Source organism: Coturnix japonica, unplaced genomic scaffold, assembly GCF_054131305.1.
Source record: "Coturnix japonica strain WE unplaced genomic scaffold, WE-NBRP24 Scf130, whole genome shotgun sequence".
Taxonomy (NCBI): domain Eukaryota; kingdom Metazoa; phylum Chordata; class Aves; order Galliformes; family Phasianidae; genus Coturnix; species Coturnix japonica.
The window spans coordinates 105,200-128,212 of NW_028189033.1; the positions used below are offsets into that span (position 1 = coordinate 105,200).

The 23,013-nt window shown below is 60.5% G+C and overlaps 4 protein-coding genes across 7 annotated transcripts; 1 reads left to right on the forward strand and 3 right to left on the reverse strand.

Moving 5' to 3' along the window:
• Nucleotides 1–63: 63 nt before the first annotated feature.
• Nucleotides 64–4,253, forward strand: LOC146751132 (WD repeat-containing protein 13-like). The gene is made up of 9 exons (XM_085535561.1): nt 64–166; nt 245–488; nt 1,955–2,049; nt 2,132–2,259; nt 2,333–2,640; nt 3,052–3,232; nt 3,426–3,567; nt 3,781–3,911; nt 3,988–4,253. Exons 1-9 carry the CDS (start codon nt 126–128, stop codon nt 4,170–4,172), a joined length of 1,455 nt encoding a protein of 484 aa, XP_085391687.1. The 5' UTR covers nt 64–125; the 3' UTR covers nt 4,173–4,253.
• LOC107307203 (SUV39H1 histone lysine methyltransferase) lies at nt 4,228–10,377 on the reverse strand. Its single transcript, XM_015850677.2, has 6 exons — nt 10,333–10,377; nt 8,821–8,966; nt 7,203–7,859; nt 5,238–5,384; nt 5,019–5,148; nt 4,228–4,412 (listed from the first exon to the last, which is right to left on the reverse strand). Exons 1-6 carry the CDS (start codon nt 10,349–10,351, stop codon nt 4,273–4,275), a joined length of 1,239 nt encoding a protein of 412 aa, XP_015706163.1. The 5' UTR covers nt 10,352–10,377; the 3' UTR covers nt 4,228–4,272.
• Nucleotides 10,378–10,674: 297 nt separating this feature from the next.
• LOC107307196 (WASP actin nucleation promoting factor) lies at nt 10,675–15,725 on the reverse strand. Of its 4 annotated transcripts, XM_085535557.1 has the most exons (12): nt 15,422–15,715; nt 14,843–14,989; nt 13,623–13,709; nt 12,985–13,081; nt 12,869–12,907; nt 12,738–12,788; nt 12,330–12,492; nt 12,104–12,146; nt 11,875–12,028; nt 11,455–11,771; nt 11,030–11,141; nt 10,675–10,925 (listed from the first exon to the last, which is right to left on the reverse strand). In XM_085535557.1, the coding sequence occupies exons 1-12, from the start codon at nt 15,707–15,709 to the stop codon at nt 10,876–10,878; spliced, it is 1,548 nt and encodes a 515-aa protein (XP_085391683.1). In that variant the 5' UTR covers nt 15,710–15,715; the 3' UTR covers nt 10,675–10,875. The 4 variants fall into 4 exon arrangements, with proteins under 4 accessions (XP_085391683.1, XP_085391685.1, XP_085391684.1 ...); XM_085535559.1 differs by lacking the exon at nt 12,738–12,788 and having other exon boundaries at nt 15,422–15,725; XM_085535558.1 differs by lacking the exon at nt 12,869–12,907 and having other exon boundaries at nt 15,422–15,722.
• A 198-nt stretch (nt 15,726–15,923) lies between these two features.
• On the reverse strand, nt 15,924–23,006 carry LOC107307198 (uncharacterized). Its single transcript, XM_032441708.2, has 6 exons — nt 22,750–23,006; nt 22,428–22,537; nt 21,758–21,909; nt 20,661–20,794; nt 19,885–20,100; nt 15,924–18,552 (listed from the first exon to the last, which is right to left on the reverse strand). The coding sequence occupies exons 1-6, from the start codon at nt 22,813–22,815 to the stop codon at nt 16,642–16,644; spliced, it is 2,589 nt and encodes an 862-aa protein (XP_032297599.1). The 5' UTR covers nt 22,816–23,006; the 3' UTR covers nt 15,924–16,641.
• Between the last annotated feature and the right edge of the window lie 7 nt (nt 23,007–23,013).

The following is a 23,013-nucleotide window of genomic DNA, read 5'->3' on the forward strand; positions in this document are numbered from 1 at the left end:
CCGGCACACGAAGCCCCGCCCCCTTCTTGTCGCCGGGGAGACGCGCGCCGCCATCTTGGCGTTGGGGCGGTGGTTGTAGCGCCGCGGTGGAGCGGGACGGGCAGCAGCCGGGGTTGGCCGCCGCCATGGCCGCCGTGTGGCAGCAGGTGCTGGCGGTGGACGCGCGGTGAGGCCGGGCTGTGTGTGGGGGGGGCTCTGTGTGTGGTACCCAACCGCGGCCTGACCGTGTTCTCCATCCCCGCAGGTACGCGGCCTACCGCAGCCCGCAGTGCCCGCAGTTCCGCACTCAGTACGTGCGGCGCCGCAGCCAGATGCTGCGGGAGCGGGCGCAGGGCGGGGCGATGGACGGAGGGACGCGGAGATGGTACCTGAGGGTCCGGGCCAGGATCCTACAGCAGCGCTACGGGGCGCTGTCAGACGGCGGCAGCTGCAGGGCACACAGCGGCAGCGCCATGAGGGCCAGCAGGACAACGCTGGACAGGATGGAGGTAATGGGGGGATGGGAGTAATGGGGGACAATGGGGGTAATGGGGGGTAATAGGGGTAATGGGGCCAGCAGGACAACGCTGGACAGGATGGAGGTAATGGGGGGTAATAGGGGGAATGGGGGGTAATAGGGGTAATGGGGCCAGCAGGACAACGCTGGACAGGATGGAGGTAATGGGGGGGAATGGGGGACAATGGGGGTAATGGGGGGTAATAGGGGTAATAGGGGGCAATAGGGCCAGCAGGACAACGCTGGACAGGATGGAGGTACGGGGGGAATGGGGGTAATGGGGGGGAATAGGGCCAGCAGGACAACGCTGGACAGGGTGGGGGTAATGGGGGTGTATTGGCAGTAACTATACCAGTACTAACAAGAATGGCAATTACAAGGAAAATGATGGAAATACAGAAGGTAATAAGGAAAAAGGAACTCACCAGAGCTGAGACGATCCTCCCTGGCAAGCGACCTCCAAGAGATGCTGCCTTAGTGAGGGTCAGCCCTTAAATGAGGTCTCAGAGGAGTCGAACTCCACCCCTCCAGGGAGCACAGCTACATAACTTTCACCTGTGCTCCCACAGCTGACCCCACACTTGCCTCAGCTGATTAATCAGTGGTTCACACTGTGATCTCCCATACAGGGGGTAATGGGGGGTAATAGGGCCAGCAGGACAACGCTGGACAGGATGGAGGTACGGGGGGAATGGGGGGATTGGGGGGTAATAGGGCCAGCAGGACAACGCTGGACAGGATGGAGGTACGGGGGGAATGGGGGCAATGGGGGGTAATAGGGCCAGCAGGACAACGCTGGACAGGATGGAGGTACGGGGGGGAATGGGGGGAATGGGGTCAGCAGTGAGATAGTGGGAGGATTGGGGGTTGTATGGGGGAATTGGGGGGCAATGGGGTCACAGCTGGATAGCAGTGAGATATGGGGAGGATTGGGGGTTGTATGAGGGTACGGGGAGAGAGGGGGGCAATGGGGACACAGCTGGACAGCAGTGAGATAGTGGGAGGATTGGGGGTTGTATGGGGGTACAGGGGGGCTGGGGGACAATGGGGTTACAGCAGTCATATCTGGACAACAGTGAGATATTGGGGAGGATCTGGGGTCGTTGTGGTTATCCAGGGGTCTCTAAATTATTTGAGAGGGGGCATTTGGGGTCACAACAGCCATCCCGGGTTCCTATGGCCCATATAGGGGATGTTGGGGGTTACAGCATCCATCCCAGGTTCCTATAGCCCATATAGGGGATGCTGGGGGTCACAGCACCCACACTGGGTTCCTATGGCCCATCTGGGGAACGTTTGGGGTCACAGGGTCCCTGTAACTCACTGTGGGGGAGATCTGGACTCACATCATTATTTTGGGGTTAGTATAACTCGTGGGGGGCATTTGAGCTCCCCGTAGCCCCCCTGGAGGCAATTGGGGCAGCTCTGGAGCCCCCACACCCCAATTCTCCCCCCCAGGACTTTGAGGAGGATCCACGTGCCCCCCGTGGCCACAGGAGGTCCCTGAGCCGTGGTTCCCACCCTGGAGCCCCCCGTGGGAGCACAGACGAGCGGTGAGCTCCGCTGTGAGGTTTGGGGTTGGTTTCTTTTCTTGTTGGGAGGGGGGGGGTCCACGTTCCATCACTGACCCCGCAGCCCCCCCGGCGTCGTGCCCACACCGCTGGCAGAGGCGAGTCGGGCCATGGCAGGAGACACAACATTGAGTGAGAACTACGCCTTCGCCGGCGTCTACCACGTCTTCGACCAGCACACGGACAGTGCCGGTAACGGGGAGCTGGGAACGAGGGCTGGGGGCTGCTGGGGGGGCAGGCGACGCGGAGCTGACGCTGTTTGCAGTGCCCAAGGTGCAGTTTGCCCACGATGACCGGCACCTGCTGGCCTGCTGCTCGCTGGACGGCACCATCTCCGTGTGTCGGCTGGCACCGGGGCCGCCGTCAGTGCTGCGGGTGCTGCGGGGCCACGATGGCGGCGTGGCTGACTTTGCGTGGTCACTGTCCAACGACGTCTTGGTGTCGGCCTCCCTGGACGGGACACTGCGCCTCTGGGCGCCCAACGACGGCCGCTGCATCCGCCGTGTGCCCGACCCCGATGGGGCTGCACTGCTCTGCTGCGCCTTCCAGCCCCTCAACAACAACCTCACCGTGGTGAGTGCTGCCATCACCAGCGCCTGACCCAATACTACCATCACCACCTGGCCCAATATTGCCATCACCAGCACCTGACCCACTTTTATATCCATCCCTGCCACTGTCACATCACTGTGTCCTATCATCCCGTCCCTATCACTGCATCCTATCACTGTGACCCAGCACTGTGTTCCCACACCCTGCTCCTCACCACATCTGTGTCCCATCACCTCACCCCATCGCTGTCACTTCACCCCATCCCTATCTCTGCACCCCCTCTCTGTGACCCAGCACTGCATCCCCATGCCCTGTCCATCACCACATCCCTGTGCCCACCCCCTTCACGTGTCCCACCATCACACTCCATCCTACCTCCCATCCCACACCCCCCTCCTGTTCCTGTCCCATCTCACCCCATTTGTCCCTCAGGTGGGCAGTGCCCGGCACATGGTTCGGGTGGTCAATATCTCCACGGGGAAGGCAGCCCGTGGCGGCGCAGGGCGGCTGCCGGGCCGGGTGCTGGCGCTGTGCTTCGATGCCCCTGGCCGGGTGCTATGGGCCGGTGACGATCGTGGCTCCATCTCCTCCTTCCTGTGTGACCCCGGCACCGGTATGTGGGGCAGAGTGTGGGTGGAGTGGAGCCCTCCTCACTGTATCCCATATCTCCTCACTGTACCCCCACCTCTCACTGTACCCCATATCTCCTCACTGTACCCCCATATCTCCTCACTGTACCTCATCTCACCATACCCCATGTCTCCTCACTGTACCCCCACCTCTCACTGTGTCCCCCTCTCCCCCAGGGCGCCTGACCAAAGCCTCCCGCGTGGTGGTGCAGGCGGGTGGATCCATCACGTCGCTGTCAGCTCGAGCCTGGGCCAGCCGTGAGGCTCCCGACCCGTCCCTGCTGGTCAACGCCTGCCCCGACCGCCTGCTGCTCTTCCGGTGGGGGGGCACCCTGGGAGCAGCAGAGACCCCCGAGATCTGGCTGAGGGGGGCGGGGGGGGGGTTTGAGGGGTGTTTTGGGGGCAATAATCATCCCTTGAGACCTGGCTGTGGGGCTGCCCCAGCAGGGCTGTGGATGTCTATGGGGCCAGGATGGGGTCTGTGTGGGGTCTGTGGGGCCATGCCCGCGGGGCTGACATTGTCCCTCTGCAGCGTGGTGGAGGAGGAAGGCTCGGGAGCACCGGGGCTGCGATTACGCCGCAGTTTCCCCACACGGCACCGGGAGCAACCGCTGCGCAGCTGCTTCTGCCCATTGATGTCCTTCCGCCAGGGCGCCTGCGTGGGTTCGTAGTGGGCATTGGTGGGGGTGGGACACAGCCACGGGGCCGCCCCCAACCCTCTTTCCCTTCCACCCCCCAGTGACGGGCAGCGAGGACGCCTGTGTGCACTTCTTTGATGTGGGCCGTTCCGCCCGCGCCACGGTCAACACGCTGCAGGGCCACGGACACGCCGTGCTGGCCGTCGCCTTCAACTGCGACGAGAGCCTGCTGGCCTCCAGCGACGCCGCTGGGACCGTCATCGTTTGGCGCCGGCAGCACGCGTGACGGGACCCCCCCCCACCTCTGTTCCCCCTCCCACGGTACGGCACAGACCCCCTGCTGTGTTCAACACGTGTGTTTGCAACCCCCCGGCGTGACTTTGGGGTCAGAAGAGGTACTTGCGGCAGGCGGCAGCCCCACATTTGCACTCAATGCGGCCCCGGGAGCGGGGGGAGCTGCTCAGGGCCCCCCCGGCCAGTCCAAAGTTGGAGTCCATGCGGGTGCTCTCTGCGTCCACCGGGTCCACTGTGGGGAGGAGGAGGGCAATAAGAGAAGGACGAGGCTCCAGCTGCCCCCACAGTCCTTACAGCAGCAGCGTGGGGCAGGGGCAGAGCCTGTGGGGTGGGGGGTTGTGCTGTAGGGCTGGGATGGAGCTCAGGGCATTGCAGGACTGGAGCCAACTCCAGAGCCCTGTGGGATCCCCTGTATGCACAGCCATATCAACCTGTGGGATCCCCTGTATGCACAGCCATATCAACCTGTGGGATCCCCTGTACTCACAGCCATATCAACCTGTGGGATCCCCTGTATGCACAGCCATATCAACCTGTGGGATCCCCTGTATGCACAGCCATATCAACCTGTGGGATCCCCTGTATGCACAGCCATATCAACCTGTGGGATCCCCTGTACTCACAGCCATATCAACCTGTGGGATCCCCTGTATGCACAGCCATATCAACCTGTGGGATCCCCTGTATGCACAGCCATATCAACCTGTGGGATCCCCTGTATGCACAGCCATATCAACCCAGAGCCCTGTGAGATGCCCGCCCATGTCCCAGGGGATCCTGCCTGACTTTGGGCCGGGGGTCTCAGGGTGTGGGGTTGCCCCATGCTGTGGATGCCCACCGTGCATGTTGTAGTCGAACGTGAGCTCCTCGCCAGCGCGGATGGGCCGGGTGGCAAAGAGGGCGATGCGGGGCAGGCGCTCGTCCAGGTTCTCAATGAAGACATTGTAGACCTGCAGGTTGGGGTCGCACTGCAGGGGGTGGGGAGGGGTCAGAAGGAGCCCAGCCGACCCCAGGAGCCCCCCCATGGATCAGGGTAAGGGGCTGCGGCCTCACTCACGCTGTGGTTGACGAAGTGGGAGATGTTCCCGTAGTGGGCGGCATCCACGGTGTACACGTCCTCCACGTAGTCCAGGTCGAACAGGTACGTGGCGCCCTGACGGTCGTACACCTGCCCGCGGCGCTCGGCCTCCTCCGAGGTGATGATCTGCAGGGGAGGCAGCCACCATTACATTGCTATTACAGCACCATTACATTGCTATTACAGCACCATCACACTGCTATCACATCATTACACTGCTATCACAGCACCATCACATTGCTATATCACAGCATCATTACACTGCTCAGCCTCCTCCGAGGTGATGATCTGCAGGGGAGGCAGCCACCATTACATTGCTATTATAGCACCATTACATTGCTATTACAGCACCATCACACTGCTATTACAGCACCATTACATCACTATATCACAGCACTACAGCATCATAGCATCATCACATTGCTATCACAGCACCATCACACTGCTATTACAGCATCATTACATTGCTATCACAGCATCATCACACTGCTATTACAGCATCATTACATTGCTATCACAGCATCATCACACTGCTCAGCCTCCTCCGAGGTGATGATCTGCAGGGGAGGCAGCAGCACTGCACCATTATAATGCTATTACAGCACCATTACATTGCTATCACAGCAATACAGCATCATAGCATCATCACATTGCTATTACAGCATCATCACACTGCTATCACTATATCACAGCAGCACAGCACTATTACATTGCTATATCAGCACTACAGCATCATTATGCCATTATCACACCACTATCACAGCAATACAGCATCATTACACTGCTATCACATCATTACACTGCTATCACATCATTACACTGCTATCACATCATTACACTGCTATCACATCATCACACTGCTATCACAGCACTGCACCATCACATCACTATATCACAGCATAATTACACTGCTGTCACAGCACCATTACATCACAATATCACAGCACTACAGCATCACAGCACCATCACACTGCTATCACTGCACCATCACATTGCTATCACAGCAATACAGCATCATAGCATCATCACATTGCTATTACAGCATCATCACATTGCTATCACAGCAGCACTGCATTACATTGCTATCACAGCAATACAGCATCATAGCATCATCACACTGCTCAGCCTCTTCCGAGGTGATGATCTGCAGGGGAGGCAGCAGCACTGCACCATCACATTGCTATTATATCATCATTACATTGCTATCACAGCACCATCACACTGCTATCACAGCACCATCACATCACAATATCACAGCACTACAGCATCACAGCACCATCACACTGCTATCACTGCACCATCACATTGCTATCACTGCACCATCACATTGCTATCACAGCACCATCACACTGCTATTACAGCATAATTACACTGCTATCACTGCACCATCACACTGCTATCACTGCACCATCACATTGCTATCACCGCACCATCACATTGCTATCACTGCACCATCACACTGCTATCACAGCAATACAGCATCATCACACTGCTATCACAGCAGCAACAAAGCACCACCCAGAGTTGAATCCCACATTGTGAATGCACTGCAGCCACAGCACAGCAACTACCCTTACCCTAACCAATCCTACCTTTACCTTAACCCTTACCCTAACCCTAAGCAACCCTAACCAACCCTATCTCTACCCTAATCCTTACCCTTACCCTAAGCAACCCTACCTCTACCCTAATCCTTACCCTAACCCTAAGCAACCCATAATCTACCCTAACCCTAAACAACCCATAATCTACCATAACCCTAAGCAGCCCTACCTCTACCTTAACCCTTACCCTAACCAACCCTAACTCTATCCTAACCCTAAGCAACCCTACCTCTACCGTACCCTAACCTTTACCCTTACCCTAACCCTAAGCAGCCCTACCTCTACCCTAACCCTTACCCTAACCGTAACCACCCCTACCCCCGTCCCCGTCCCCGCTCACCTCCCCGATGTACTCCATCACGAAGCTGTTCTTGCGGATGCGCTCCATGGTTCTCACTCCCCATCCTCTCCCGTTGCCGGTGCGGAAGATGCAGAGGTTGTAGCGAATCCCCTTCTGCACCACGCGGTTGGGGCACTCGGAGCCACAGCGGCACCTGGAGTTGCACTCATAGATGGGCAGCCCGGCCCGGATTCGCACCAACCCGGCCTCGTTGTAGGCGAACTTATTGTGCGAGGCCCCGGGGCAGCAGCCGCCCGCCGCCTCGGCCATGCAGTCGCTGCACTCGCAGCCCACGGCCACGGGGGTCAGCTGGATCCCAGCCCCCACTTTGTACTCGTTGATGTAGACGAAGTCCCGGGGGGGGCCGTGCAAGTCCACCTCGTTCTCTACGGCGATGCGGCCTCGATGGCTGCGGGTGCTGTTGAGCTGCTGCTCCCAGCGCCGCAGCGCCTGACGCTGCTCCGCCTTCTGCACCAGGTACGAGGAGACGCGGGGGGGCAAACCTCGGGGTCCGGGTCTCACCGGCCCCCCCGGGGCACGCGCCAGGTCCTGGTGCAGCTGCTTGAGCAGCCCCCGGCAGCGCAGGTTCTTGCGGGGCTCCCAGGTGTTGGCGCTGTCCGGGTACCCCCGCCACTTCACCAGGTAGAACTCATCACCCTGGGGGGGAAGGGCAGGGGGTGAGAACATTTGGAGCCCCCCCCTCCTGGGACCCCCACCCCGGGACCCCTACAGTTCATGGTTCCCTTTATAGAGGGTTCGGGGTCCATGTCAACCAGTTTGAGTGGGATCTTGGGCATCAGTGTCCCTCCAAGAGCCCCTATTTTATGCATTAACTATCCCTATAAGTGCCCCTATATCCCTTGTTGTGCAGTAATAATCACCTGTCCCTATAACTGCCCCTATATCCCATGTTATGCAGTAATTGGGCAGCACCTGTCCCTATAAGTGCCCTTATATCCCATGTTATACAGTAATTGGGCAGCACCTGAACCTATAAGTGCCCCTATATCCCATTTATGCAGTAATTGGGCAGCACCTGTCCCTATAACTGCCCCTATATCCCATTTATGCAGTAATTGGGCAGCACCTGTCCCTATAAGCACCTGTCCTGATGACCCTATAAGCCATTATTATTTTGTGGGGGTGGATCTGAGGGCACAGTGTGTCCCTTGGAGCCTCTATGGCCATTTTGGGGAGCAGATTTAGGTCTCAGGATCCTTATACCTCAATGTGGAGGGGCTCTCAGGTCACAGCAGCCCCCCTATGTGCCCATCACCCCTTTAAGGTACAATTAACATCACAGCAGCCCCCCTATGTCCCCCATCACCCATTTAAAATACAATTAACATCACAGCAGCCCCCCTATATCCCCCATCACCCATTTAAGCTACAATTAACATTACAATTAACTCTCCTGCTTTAACTCCTTCTGTTGGGGGGGGTCTGAGCTCTGACCGTCCCTCCCCATAACCCCCCCGTCCTCCAATCACCCACCGGGTCTGAAGGTGTAAGTTGGGGGGGGTCTCTGGGTTCACCCCGTCCCTCCCATCGCCCATTTAACGCACTGTGGGGCCCCGTATCCCCCCGTTCCCCCCCGTTTCCCCCCGTAGTTTCTCACCCCGCTCCGTTTGTAGTCACACAAATATTCCACCTCGAACTCCACCAGGTTCCTGCGGGTGACGCCGAGCGCGGCGCAGCGCAGCCCCCGGGCCCGGCACAGCTCCTGCAGCTGCAGCCACGTCGATTTACAGCGCACCGAGCAGCCTGGGGGGCACAGGGGTCTCAGGGGGGGCCCATAGGGGTCCCATAGGGGGTCACACAGGGGGTTATATAGGGGATCACATAGGGGGTTACACAGGGGGTTGCACGGGGGGGGAGGGTCGCACGGGGGGTCCCATAGGGGGTTACACAGGGGGTTCCATAGGGGGTTACACAGGGGGTTACACAGGGGTTGACATAGAGGGTGACATAGGGGGTCATATAAGGGGTTATACAGGGGGTTACACAGGGGGTGACATATGGGGTTATACAGGGGGTCGCACAGGGGGGGGGTCGTACGGGGGGTCCCATAGGGGATTACACGGGGGTTGACACAGGGGGTGATATAGGGGATGACACAGGGGGTCATACAGGGGGTGACATAGGGGGTTATACAGGGGGTTATACAGGGAGAGACATAGGGAGTTACACAGGGGGTCGCACGGGGGGGGGGGGTTGCACGGGGGGTGACATAGGGGATCATATAGAGGGTCCCATAGGGGGTGACACAGGGGGTTACACGGGGGTTGACAGAGGGGGCTATACAGGGGGTCCCATAGGGGGTTATATAGAGGGTTATACAGGGGGTTACACAGGGGGTCGCACGGGGGGCCCCATAGGGGATTACACGGGGGTTGACACGGGGGGTGATATAGGGGATGACACAGGGGGTCATACAGGGGGTGACATAGGGGGTTATACAGGGGGTTATACAGGGAGAGACATAGGGAGTTACACAGGGGGTCGCACGGGGGGGGGGGGGTCGCACGGGGGGTGACATAGGGGATCATATAGAGGGTCCCATAGGGGGTCACACAGGGGGTTATACAGGGGGTGACATAGGGGGTCCCATAGGGGGTCATATAGGGGGTTATATAGGGGGTTACACAGGGGGTCGCACGGGGGGGGGGGGTCGCACGGGGGGTGACATAGGGGATCATATAGAGGGTCCCATAGGGGGTCACACAGGGGGTTACACGGGGGTTGACATAGGGGGTTATACAGGGGGTCCCATAGGGGGTCATATAGAGGGTTATACAGGGGGTTATATAGGGGGTCGCACGGGGGGTCCCATAGGGGATTACACGGGGGTTGACACGGGGGGTGACATAGGGGATGACACAGGGGATCGTACAATGGGTTACATAGGGGATCACATAGGGGTTAATACAGGGTTTATATAGGGGTTAATACAGGGTTTATATAGGGGTTAATACAGGGTTTATACAGGGGTTAATACGGGGTTTAATACCGGGGTCTCCCGGGGGTCTCCCACCTGGGTGGTCCCCCCACGTTCCTCCCCCCCCCACCCCGCGGGCGCGCGCCGAAAAGCGCGGGAAAGTCCCGTTTCCCGCCGTAGCCGCGCGCTCACCTTTTAAATTTTCCGCCATCTTTTTTCCCTTTTTTCCCGGTTCCCGCCCCCGCCTTTTTTTTTTTTTTTTTTTTTTTTTTTTTTTTTCTTTTTTTTTCTCCTTTTTTTTTTCCGTTTCCTCCCGTCATGCACCGCGCGCCCGCTCCTCCTTTAGCACCGCCCCCGCCTCGCGCTGATTGGCTGTTGGGCCGCCTCATTTACATCCTTCCCGTCGTCCATTGCGGCGGGCTCATTTTGCCCTAAATTTGCGTTTTTCTCCCCATTTTCCGAGTCCTGTCGCTGTTTTAATGCCGCCCCAATCGGGGCCCGCGCTCCTTGTGCCGATAAACCCACAAACCGCCGTCACCATTAATCGCCTTTAATCGCCGCTCGTTATCGCTTTGACGCGTCATTTCCGCCCATTAACCCCAATTAACGACGCTTAATTAATCTCTCATTAACGCTCTAATTAACGGGCAGCGCCGTGTTAATCCGCCGCCCTTTATTTCCAATGGGGGTCGGGGGGCGTAACTCGCTTTGGCCGCCAGGGGGCGCCACTGAGCCTCATTCATCCCATTCGTCCTCGTCGTCCTCGTCGCCGTCGGCTCCTTCGTCTGTGGGGGGGGGTGAGGGTCCCTAATAGGGTCGGGGGGTCCCTAATATGGGGGGGGGGTCCCCAATGGGGGTAACGGGGTTGGGGGGGGGTTGGGGGTCTCACCTGAGGAGTGAATGACGCGGCTCCGCTTCTGCATCACGTCCATCAGGGCGCCCACCAGCCCCCCCGCTCCTGCTGCCCCCCCCCCAGCGCCGCCCTCGGGGGCTTCGGGGGTCTGAGGGATGGAGGGGGGGGGGGGGGTCAGAGCGGAGCCCCCCAGGGACCCCCAGCGCTCACAGCGACCCATTGCAATGGGGGGGGGTCCCGTCAGCCCCCCCAACCCACCCGTACCGACATCGCAGCCCCCTCCCCACCTTGCTCAGCCCCCCCCACCTTGTTCAGCCCCCCCCACCTCGTTCAGCCCCCCCCACCTTATTCAGCCCCCCCCACCTTATTCAGCCCCCCCCCCACCTTGTTCAGCCCCCCCCACCTTATTCAGCCCCCCCACCTTATTCAGCCCCCCCCCCCTCTTTCAGCCCCCTCCCCACCTTGTTCAGCGTCACCCCCTGCCGGATCTGATCCAGTAGCGCCCCCCGCCCGGGGCTGACCCCCCCCATCACCGAGGGGCTCCCGCTGGGGGGGGGCGGTGGTGGGGGCGGAGGGGGCGGAGCCACGGAGCTGGGGGCGGAGCCTCGAGGAGGGGGCGGAGCCACGGGCCGAGGGGTGGGAGCCGGGCCGGGCCCCCCACGTGGAGGGGGCGGAGGACCCCCGGATGGTGGGGGGGGGGGCAGCGGCCCAGTGCGAGACCGCGGGGGTCCGGACGGAGGAGGCGGAGGGGGCGGGGTGCCCCCCCTGCCCTGGGGGGCTGCAAGGAGAGGCGTTAATTAATTAATTGCGGTGTTAATGGTGCGTAAGGGGGGGTCTGCAGGGACCCCATAGAGCTCTATGGGGGGGTCCGGGTCGCTCACCCTGGCGCCTCATCTCCTCCTTGACGGCCTGCAGCCCCCCCTGCCCCTCGATGAAGTCGTAGATGAGCCGGGAGGTCTCAGCATCCGCCAGCTGCGCTTCGCTGATCCCAGCGCGAGCAAACAGCGCCCGCAGGTCGGGGTCCAGCGCCGCCATCTGCACCCACACAGCCCCATAGGACCCCTGCGCTCAGCCCCCTCACAGCCCCCGTTCCCCACAGCCCTTACGTACATCAAAGCCATTGTCGGGGTCCCAGCCGATGTGGCCGACGTGCCTGGGGGGACAGAGGGGGCTCAGGAGGTGCCTCACATCCCCCCCAGCCCCACATCGCCCCCAGCCCCACATCGCCCCCAGCCCCACATCGCCCCCAGCCCCACATCCCCCCAGCCCCACATCCCCGTCCCACGTGTCCATATGTCACCCATCAGCCCCACATTGACCCCCCCCCCCCGCTCACTTGAAGCCCGAAGGAGCCCCAATATCGGCCTTGGAGATTTTCTTGCGGCCTTTCTTGCGCTCGCTGCCCGCTGTGGGGCTTCCTGCCGTGGGGCTGGGCAGCCCTCGGTAGCGGGATGCTGTGATGTCAGGGTTGGCGATGGGCACGGCCGGCAGCGATGGGGCTGTGGGTGTAACGGGGGGGGGTGTGGGTTTGGGGGCCCCTCCAAGGGTTAAAAAGCCCAATGGGGCAGGAAACCCCTGCTATGGGGCAGGAACCCCCCGCTATGGGGCAGGAATCCCCTGCTATGGGGCAGGAACCCCCCGCTATGGGGCAGGAAACCCCCCGCTATGGGGCAGGAACCCCCGCTATGGGGCAGGAACCCCCCGCTATGGGGCAGGAACCCCCCGCTATGGGGCAGGCACTCACCGCTGCTGTCCACAGGGGCCGGGGGGGGCCGTGGAAGGCTCCCACGACGCTCTGCATTGGAGGGGATCAATGTGACCCCCATGTCCCATGTGCTCCTGAGCCCCCCAACCAACCCGGGGGGTGGAACTCACCATCTCCAGGAGGCGGCGGGGGTGGGAGCTGCCGGGTCTCTGTGAGGAGGGGGGGTGAGCGGGGGGCTCTGCACACCCCCAACCCCCCATTTACTCCCCCCCCCCCATTTACTCACCCACTCGCTGCTGCCGTCGCCGCAGTCTCTCCTGCACCCTCTCCTCAAAGATGGCCGCCTCGGCCTCGTCCGCGAAGTTCAGCCCAGCCTGGCCCTCCTGCCAGGCCACGCCCCCGGAGCTTTAGCCCCGCCCACTGACCACGCCCCAACGCATTAAGCCCCGCCCACCCGTCATTGGCCACGCCCACAGCCCATAGACCCGCCCTTAGTTCAGTAGCCACGCCCACAAATCCATTGGCTCCGCCCATCACTGTTGGCTCCGCCCACATAGCATTAGCCACGCCAATCACTGTTCGCCCCGCCCACTTCTCTGTAGCCCCGCCCACAATCTATTGGCCACACCCACCGCTTTTAGCCCCGTCCACCACTGTTGGCCCCGCCCATCACTGTTAGCCCCACCCACCTACCATTAGCTCCGCCCACATACTCTTAGCCCCGCCCATCACTCTTAGCCCCGCCCATCCATCCTTAGCCCCGCCCATATACTCTTAGCCCCGCCCACCGTTAGCACCGCCCACCTTTCCTTAGCTCCGCCCATCAATCTTAGCCCCGCCCACCTTTCCTTAGCCCCGCCCATCACTGTTGGCCCCGCCCACCTTTCCTTAGCCCCGCCCCCTCCCTCGTAGCCCCCCCCTCACCTGGCAGCTGAAGGTGTGGAAGAACGGCCGTGCTGCCCCGTAGCCCATGTGAGCCTGCAGCTCCTGCTCCCACAGCAGGGACCCGGCCTGGGGGGCACACACAGGCCTCAGACCCCAGAAACAGCCCCCCATAAACACCCCCAACAGCCCCACATAAACACCCCCCAACAGCCCCCATAAACACCCCACCCCACAGCCCCCCACATGGGCCTCAAACAAGACCCCCCCCATCAGTGCCAGCCCCACACACGGGGTCTGAATGCCCCCCCCACACCCCCCGGAGACCCCTACTCACCCTGATCCCATAGAGTTGAATGAAGCCCCCTACTCACCCTGATCCCATAGAGTTGAATGAAGCCCCCTACTCACCCTGATCCCATAGAGCTGAATGAAGCCCCCAACTCACCCTGATCCCATAGAGCTGAATGAAGCCCCCAACTCACCCTGATCCCATAGATGTGAATGAAGCCCCCAACTCACCCTGATCCCATAGAGCTGAATGAAGCCCCCTACTCACTCTGATCCCATAGAGTTGAATGAAGCCCCCAACTCACCCTGATCCCATAGAGCTGAATGAAGCCCCCAACTCACCCTGATCCCATAGAGCTGAATGAAGCCCCCTACTCACCCTGATCCCATAGATGTGAATGAAGCCCCCTACTCACCCTGATCCCATAGAGCTGAATGAAGCCCCCTACTCACCCTGATCCCATAGAGCTGAATGAAGCCCCCAACTCACCCTGATCCCATAGAGTTGAATGAAGCCCCCTACTCACCCTGATCCCATAGAGCTGAATGAAGCCCCCTACTCACTCTGATCCCATAGAGTTGAATGAAGCCCCCTACTCACCCTGATCCCATAGAGCTGAATGAAGCCCCCAACTCACCGTGATCCCATAGAGCTGAATGAAGCCCCCAACTCACCGTGATCCCATAGAGTTGAATGAAGCCCCCAACTCACCGTGATCCCATAGAGTTGAATGAAGCCCCCTACTCACTCTGATCCCATAGAGTTGAATGAAGCCCCCTACTCACCCTGATCCCATAGAGCTGAATGAAGCCCCCAACTCACCGTGATCCCATAGAGCTGAATGAAGCCCCCAACTCACCGTGATCCCATAGAGTTGAATGAAGCCCCCAACTCACCGTGATCCCATAGAGTTGAATGAAGCCCCCTACTCACTCTGATCCCATAGAGTTGAATGAAGCCCCCTACTCACCCTGATCCCATAGATCCGTATGAAGTACGATCTCCGCGCGCTGTCCCTCACCAGGCAGGCGACGCCGCAGCCCCGCTTGGCCCAGGACCCCCCCGCGCCCCCCCCCGGCTCCGCCAGCAGCAGCTGCACCACGGCCGTCGCCAGCGTCTGTGGGGGGGATGGATGGGGATGGCAGACCCCACAGCACCCCCCCCCCCATAACACCCCCCTATAACACCCCCCCATAACACCCTCCCATAACACCCCCCCATAACACCCCCCATAACACCCTCCCATAACACCCCCCCATAACACCCCCCATAACACCCTCCCATAACACCCCCCCATAACCCCCCCCATAACCCCCGCCTATAACACCCCCCCAAACCCCCAACACCCCCCCATGATTTCCACGTGAGACCCCCCACATCCCCTTCAGCATCATTAACACCCCCCCAAGAACCCAGAGAACCCCCCAAGACCCTCTTAATCCCCACCACGACCCCCTTAGCGCCCCCAGGACCCCATAAGTCCCCCCACTCCCAACACCATTGAACCCTTTTACCCCCCATGGCCCCCCCTGCCCCCCCACCCCCTCACCACACATTTCCGGCCCAGCAGCTCGAACAGTTGCATGTTTTCCTGCTGCTGCAGCAGCACTGAACCAACGTTCTCAGCTGCAGGGACACCCCCCCGCCCCCCCCGGCTCATCTTGGACCCCCCCCAAATGCCTGGGACCCCCCCAGCCCTTTTCCTGGGTGCTCTATGGGGCCTGTCCCACGCGGAAGCACCCCCAGGGACGTCACCTCCGGCCTGGGAGGGGAACTGGGGCCACTGGGAGGAACTGGGAGGCGCAGAGTGGGGCCCCACTTCCCCCCGTGCCCACATCTCCCCCCTTCCTACCCCACATCAACCACCACGACCCATAGCCCCTTCCCAGTCCATACTGGAGCTGTACTGGGAGCTCCTTTCCCCACCCTGTATGGAGCGGGACCCCCACCACCATCCCATTTGTACTGGGAGGGGTTCACGCTGAAGCCCCCTCCCACCCCCGGTCCATACAGGAGCCCCCTGGTCCCCACTACAAAGCACAGCCCACAGCTGCCAGGCCTCAGCTTTATTTGTGCCATCGGTGCCCCATAGCGGGAGGGGGTCAATAAATAAGGGGAGGGGGGGGGGAAGAGGCACCTGGGGACAGGGACTGGGATGCACTGGTCCATAGTGGGAGAACTCACGGATGTGACGAGACCCCACTGGTCTGTACTGGTCCTTACTGGGAAGACACAAGGCCACGCAGGTGAGAAGATCCCGAGCACGACGCCGTCCTGGTCTGTACTGGTCCTTATGGGACGACACAAGGCCACGCGGATGGATTTCCCAGTTGGGAAGCAGTACCGGTCCATACAGGTCCTGGTCCGTACAGGTCCTGGTCCATACGGGTCCTGGCCCATACAGGTCCTGGCCCATACAGGTCCTGGCCCATACAGGTCCTAGCCCATACAGGTCCAAGTGCTTTATACTGGGAGGCACTGGGCGACGCTGGGCTCTGTGGCCACTCCATAGGGATGTGGGGGGATGTGGGGAGGCCTCTGCATCCCCAGGGGGTCTATAGGGTCCCCATGGAGAATGAGGGCCCCATATGACCCCACATCTCCATGGGGGTCTTCATGGGGTCCCACCTCGCTCTGCAGCTCCCCATTGGGTCTATACGGGGTTGCCATATTAACCTTGTGGTCTTTACATTGTCCCACATCAATTCATCATCCCACATCCCCCATAGGATTCCCCCCCACCCCCCAACCCCCCCCATAGGGTCCCCCCTACCCATGTGTGGGGCTGCCCGGAGCCGCCCCCCCCCAGCCCTCCAAGTAACGTGCAAAGAGCCCCTTGGCTCGACGCAGGACTCGGGGCAGCTGGTGCCTGCGGACCAGGCGGTCGAAGTGCATGGCCACCTCGTTGTAGTCCCCGGCCCGCGCCATCACGGCCTCGCGCTGCTCCAGCAGCATGGCCAGGCACACGAACAGCAGGAACGGATTCCCCTGGCCCAGCTCTGCCGGCGGCGGCAGCGGGGCCCCGTCATCTTCAACACCCAGATCTTCGTCCTCTGAGGAAGAGGAGGAGGAGGAGGAGGAGGAGGAGGAGGAGGACCACGAGTCCTCCCAGGCCCAACCTCCTGCCCACGGGTCCTGTAGGGCTGCGTTGGGCACGGTGGGATCCGCAGCTGTAGGGTCGTTGTGTGGGTCTGTGGGGTCATCGCCTGTGGGGTCTTCTCCAAGCCCCCCAGCAGCAATGGGGCCTTCAGTGACTGGTTTGGGGTCTTCACTGACCTCTATGGGGCCTTCACGAACCTCTTTGGGGCCTTGGCCGAACTCTCTGAGGTCTTCCCTGACGTCTTTAGGGCTCCTTATGACCTCTTTGCGGTCATTACTGATGTCTTTGGGATCATTACTGGCCTCTTTGGGGTCTTCACCAAACTCTTTGGCAGCGCTGGGGTCCTTACTGCCCCATTTGGCACCTCCTTTATGTTCCCCATTGATCTCTTTGGGGGTTTTATCATCTTTGAGGAGCTTTATGGGACCTCCACCATCCTCTTTGAGATCCCCAGCGACCTCTCTGGGCTCCTCACAAGCTTCTTGTTGGACGCTGGAGCTCCTTCTGCCCGCTCTGCCCTTCCTATTGATCTCCCTGGTGTCTCCACCAACCCCACTGTTGTTCCCCGCGTCCTCCTTTGGGGTCTGCACCATCTTGGAGACGCTCAGACCTTCACATTTGCTCTTTGTGCCGACGTCTTCGAGGCTTTCAGAGCCTCCCCTGCAGCCTTTGGGGTCCGTTGAGCTCATTTTGTGCTTCTCATGCTCCTTCCTGGGTTGGACACTGATCTCCTCCGGGGTGGAAACATCCCTCATCTTCTTTGTGACATCAGAACCTTCCCTGTTCATTTTGGGGTCTTCTCGTCCATCGTTTTTATCCTCAGATCCACCGGGACCCTCCTGGCCGCCCCCTCCCCTCTTCTCCCTGCGGCGCCGCGGAGGCCGAGGCCGCATCCCCCTCCTCTCGCTCAGCCCCCGTCGTGCCCCCAGGGGCGCTCCCAGCAGCGGGATCCCCTCGGGGGGCGGCGGTGGGGCGGGGGGCAGCGAGCTCCATGTGATCTCCAACACTCTCAGTGCATCCTCGAAGGCAAACTCTCGCTTCAGCTCCAGCAGCAGCCAGCGGTAACAGAACAGCAGGTCGTGGGCGCCGCGGGCGGCCAGGAAGGCCCAAAACGGCGGATCCGCGCGGCGCAGAAGTCGTCTCAAATGAGAGAAAGCCCGGGCCAAACCGCGGCCCCCCGGGCGGAACCGCGGCCCCAAGCGCCGCATTAAGGAGCAGAAGCAGAGAAAGGCCTGAGCTTCATCATCCAGCACGGCCAGCAGCGGCGCAGCCACATCCGACATACCCTGGCAGTAGGAGAGACGCGGGTGGCCCAAGGCGAAGGTGGTGAGCAGGGCCTGTAGTGCGGCCAGATGGGGGTGTCCCTCCTCGGGACCCCCGAAATAGGGGTGTCCGCGGTCGGTGCGCACCACGTCCTTGCGCACGGCGGCCGCCACCAAGGCCAGCTCTGCCGGGGCGGCCCGTGAGGCCAGCAGGGATTTCAGTGCTGTGTATTCGTCGGCCTTACGGCGCAGGTGGGCCAGGCGCTCCTGTCCAGACAGCCCCGCGGGGAACACGTTCAGCAGGTAACGCCACACCACCTTGAAGCAAGAAATTAGGGTGAAAAACATGGATTTGGGGACATGAAGGGGGGGTGAGGCGGTACTCTGAGCCCACACCACCTTGTGGGGGGGAGCAGCAAGAAATTAGGGTGAAAAACATGGATTTGGGGACATGAAGGGGGGGTGAGGTGGTACTCTGAGCCCACACCACCTTGGGGGGGGGAGCAGCAAGAAATTAGGGTGAGAAACACGGATTTGGGGACATGAAGGGTGGGTGAGGTGGTACTCTGAGCCCACAGCACCTTGGGGGGGGAGCAGCAAGAAATTAGGGTGAAAAACATGGATTTGGGGACATGAAGGGGGGGTGAGGTGGTACTCTGAGCCCACAGCACCTTGGGGGGTGGGAGCAGCAAGAAATGAGGGCAAAGAACGTGGATTTGGGGACACAAAGGGTGGGTGAGGAGGTTCTGAGCCCACACCACTTTGTCGGGGGGGAGTGACAAGAAATAAGGGCAAAAAAACACAGATTTGGGGACATGAAGGGTGGGTGAGGTGGTACTCTGAGCCCACACCACCTTGGGGGGGGAGCAGCAAGAAATTAGGGTGAAAAACACGGATTTGGGGACATGAAGGGGGGGTGAGGCGGTACTCTGAGCCCACACCACCTTGGGGGGGGGAGCAGCAAGAAATTAGGGTGAAAAACATGGATTTGGGGACATGAAGGGGGGGTGAGGTGGTACTCTGAGCCCACACCACCTTGGGGGTGGGAGCAGAAAGAAATGAGGGCAAAGAAGGTGGATTTGGGGACACAAAGGGTGGTTGAGGAGGCTCTGAGCCCACACCACTTTGTCGGGGGGGGAGTGACAAGAAATAAGGGCAAAAAAACACAGATTTGGGGACATGAAGGGTGGGTGAGGCGGTACTCTGAGCCCACAGCACCTTGGGGGGGGAGCAGCAAGAAATTAGGGTGAAAAACATGGATTTGGGGTCAAGGGAGGTGTGAAATGGCTCTGAACCCACACCACCTTGGGGGGGGAGCAGCAAGAAATGAGGGCAAAGAACGTGGATTTGGGGACACAAAGGGTGGGTGAGGAGGTTCTGAGCTCACACCAACTTGTAGAGAGGGGGCAACAAGAAATGAGGGCAAATAATGCAGATTTGGGGACAAAAGAGGTGTGAAATGGTTCTGAACCCACACCACCTTTTGAGGAAGGACCAACAAAGAACTGGGGCAAAAAAACGTGGATTTGGGGACACAAAGGGTGGGTGAGATTGCTCTGAACCCACACCACTTTGTGGGGAGGGGGAACAACAAAGAACTGGGGCAAAAGAACACGGATTTGGGGCCAAGGGATGTATGAAATGACTCACCTTGCGCAGCCCCGGCTCCACGCCGCCATGGTAGACGTGCAGGCGGAGGTCGTGCGGCCGCAGCAGGCGCCCACCGGGGCCCAGGTAGGAGCGCAGGTCGGCGTCGCTCAATGGGGCGCAGGGAGGTGGGGGGGTGGATGGAGGCGACGTGGGGGTCTGGGAGGTGCTGTCAGACCAGACCAGAGCTGCCTGCGCCCGCGCCAACGTCCGGCCCACCTACAAGGGGAACTGGTGGCACTGGGAGGGACTGGGAGATGGTGGGGAGGGGGTCTATGAACAGGAGATGGGGGCTGGGGGGTAACTGGGTGACTATGGGTGACTATCAGGGATGTAGCGGGGAATAAAAAGCATCAGGAGAAGACTAAAGAAATACTGAGAGAGATTTGTGGTGCTAAAAGGGAACTAGGAACAGAATGGAGGCATTGGGGAACTGGGAGGGGATGGGGGGAGACTGAGGGAGGTTTATGGTGCTACAAAGGGATTATGAGCGGACTAAAGGGACTGGGGTGTGGGGAGGAGACTGTGGGGCAATAGGGAGAGGTGCTGGGAATACAGAGAATTGGAGATAAACCAGGAGCCCCAATGGGACATTGGAAGCACTACGAGGCCCAATAGTTAGTAAAGCAGCGCTGAGGGAGTTAGAAAGCAAAGGGGAATGTCGGAAACGGGGGCAAAAAAACACCGTAAGTGCTGGCAATAAACAGGGGGGCACAAGGGGGTGATAGGAAGGGACTGAGGAGCAAAGGAAGGGGGATAAGGAGCAGAACGGTGCCCACCTGAGCCCACAGCGCCTGCGTGAAGGGCACAGCAGCTGCCAGCAGGGAACGGCGCTCGGCCGGGGGGGGCGGGGGGGGCTCAGCCGCTGCCACCTCACGGGGGCTGATGATGTCCCAGTCCTCCAGCAGCGAGCCTAAAGATGGGGGGGGAAACAGCAGTGTGAATATGGGGCTCTCAATGGACCCCCAACCCCCCAGGCTTAAAGATGGGGGGGGGCAACAGCAGTGTGAATATGGGGCTCCCAATGGACCCCCAACCCCCAGGCTTAAAGATGGGGGGGGGGCAACAGCAGTGTGAATATGGGGCTCTCAATGGACCCCCAACCCCCAGGCCTAAACATGGGGGGGGGCAACAGCAGTGTGACTATGGGGCTCCCAATGGACCCTCAACCCCCTGGGCCTAAAGATGGGGGGGATATGGACCATCAGTGTGAATATGGGGCTCTCAATGTGCCCCCAACCCCCGGCCTAAACATGCGGGGGGGCAACATCAGTGTGAATATGGGGCTCTCAATGTGCCCCCAACCCCCCGGGCCTAAAGATGGGGGGGGGCAGCATCAGTGTGAACATGGGGCTCCCAATGTGCCCCCAACCCCCTGGGCCTAAACATGGGGGGGATATGGACCATCAGTGTGAATATGGGGCTCTCAATGGACCCTCAATCCCCTGAGCCTAAACGTGGGGGGGGGGATGGACCATCAGTATGAATTTGGGGCTCTCAATGGACCCCCAACCCAAAGACGGGGGGGGATGGACCATCAGTGTGAATTTGGGGCTCTCAATGGACTCCCAACCCCCCAGGTCTAAACATGGGGGGGGGGCAACATCAGTGTGAACATGGGGCTCTCAATGGACCCCCAACGCCCTGGGCCTATAGATGGGGGGGGGGGATGGACCATCAGTGTGAATTTGGGGCTCTCAATGGACCCTCAATACCCTGGGCCTAAACGTGGGGGGTGGCACCATCAATGTGAATATGGGGCTCTCAGTGGATCCCCAACCCAAAGATGGGGGGGATATGGACCATCAATGTGAATATGGGGCTCTCTATGGGGCTGTCCATGGGGGTCTCCTTGTACCCCCCCCCAGTTGCTCACAGTCCGTTGCCGGTCTCACGTCCAGGCGCAGTCGCAGCGCGGGCCGGGCGCTGGTGAAGGCGGCTGCCAGGTCCCCATCACTGAGCAGCGGCACAAAGTTCTCCCGGCCCTGAGCGTCACGGGCTGCAAAACTGAGGGCGAAGTTCCTCCTCCTGTGGGTACAGAACGACAGGACTCAATGCAGCCCCAATATGAGGTGGGATAATGGGTCAGGCCCCAACCCAGGCCCCATATAAGGTGGGATAACGGGTCAGACCCCATCCTAGGCCTGATATGAGGTGGGATAACGGGTCAGGCCTCAATACAGGCCCGATATGAGGTGGGGTAACAGGTCAGGCCCAAACCCAGGCCCCATGTGAGGTGGGATAACAGGTCAGACCTCAATCCAGGCCTAATATGAGGTGGGATAATGGGTCAGGCCTCAATCCAGGCCTAATATGAGGTGGGATAATGGGTCAGGCCCCAACCCAGGCCCCATATAAGGTGGGATAACGGGTCAGGCTCCATCCTAGGCCTGATATGAGGTGGGATAACAGGTCAGACCTCAATCCAGGCCTAATATGAGGTGGAATAATGGGTCAGGCCCCATCCTAGGCCTGATATGAGGTGGGATAACGGGTCAGGCCTCAATCCAGGCCCAATATGAGGTGGTCTGAAGGGCCGTGCTCACCCCTGCAGGTCGAAGGCTCGTGCCAGGATGTGCTGCAGAACATCCAGCGACGTGATCTGCGGGTCCACGGCGAACGAACGGAACTCGGGGGGCTGCGGCCCTTCGGTTTTCTAAGCACAAAATGGCGGCGGGGCCTCAGGCAGCGCTAGGCCGCGTTGCCATGGAGACACCGCCGGGCCGCGTTGCCATGGAGACGCCGCCCCGTCGTCCCGAGCTCGCCCCCCATTGGCTCGGGCCGTCATGTGACCGCTCCCCCACCGCACCGCCCCCCATTGGCTCGCGCCGTCACGTGACCCCGCCCCGCCCGTAGCCCCGCCCTCACCTGGACGCGCACGCGCACAACCTCGCACTCCTCGTCCCCGCAGGCCCCGCCCCCCGGGGCCGCCATGGACACGGACGGGTGGGAACGGGGGGGGGGGTTTTACGTCACCGCGATGACGTCAGGGCGCCGTTCCCTCGGAGCTCGGTGCCGTTCGGTGCCGTTGGGTCCGTTCGGTTCCGACCGGAGCGCGGCGCTCAGCGCGTCCCCTTCCTGCGGCCGCCGCGGCCGCAACAACATCCGGGTCACCGCCCGGAAGTGACGTCA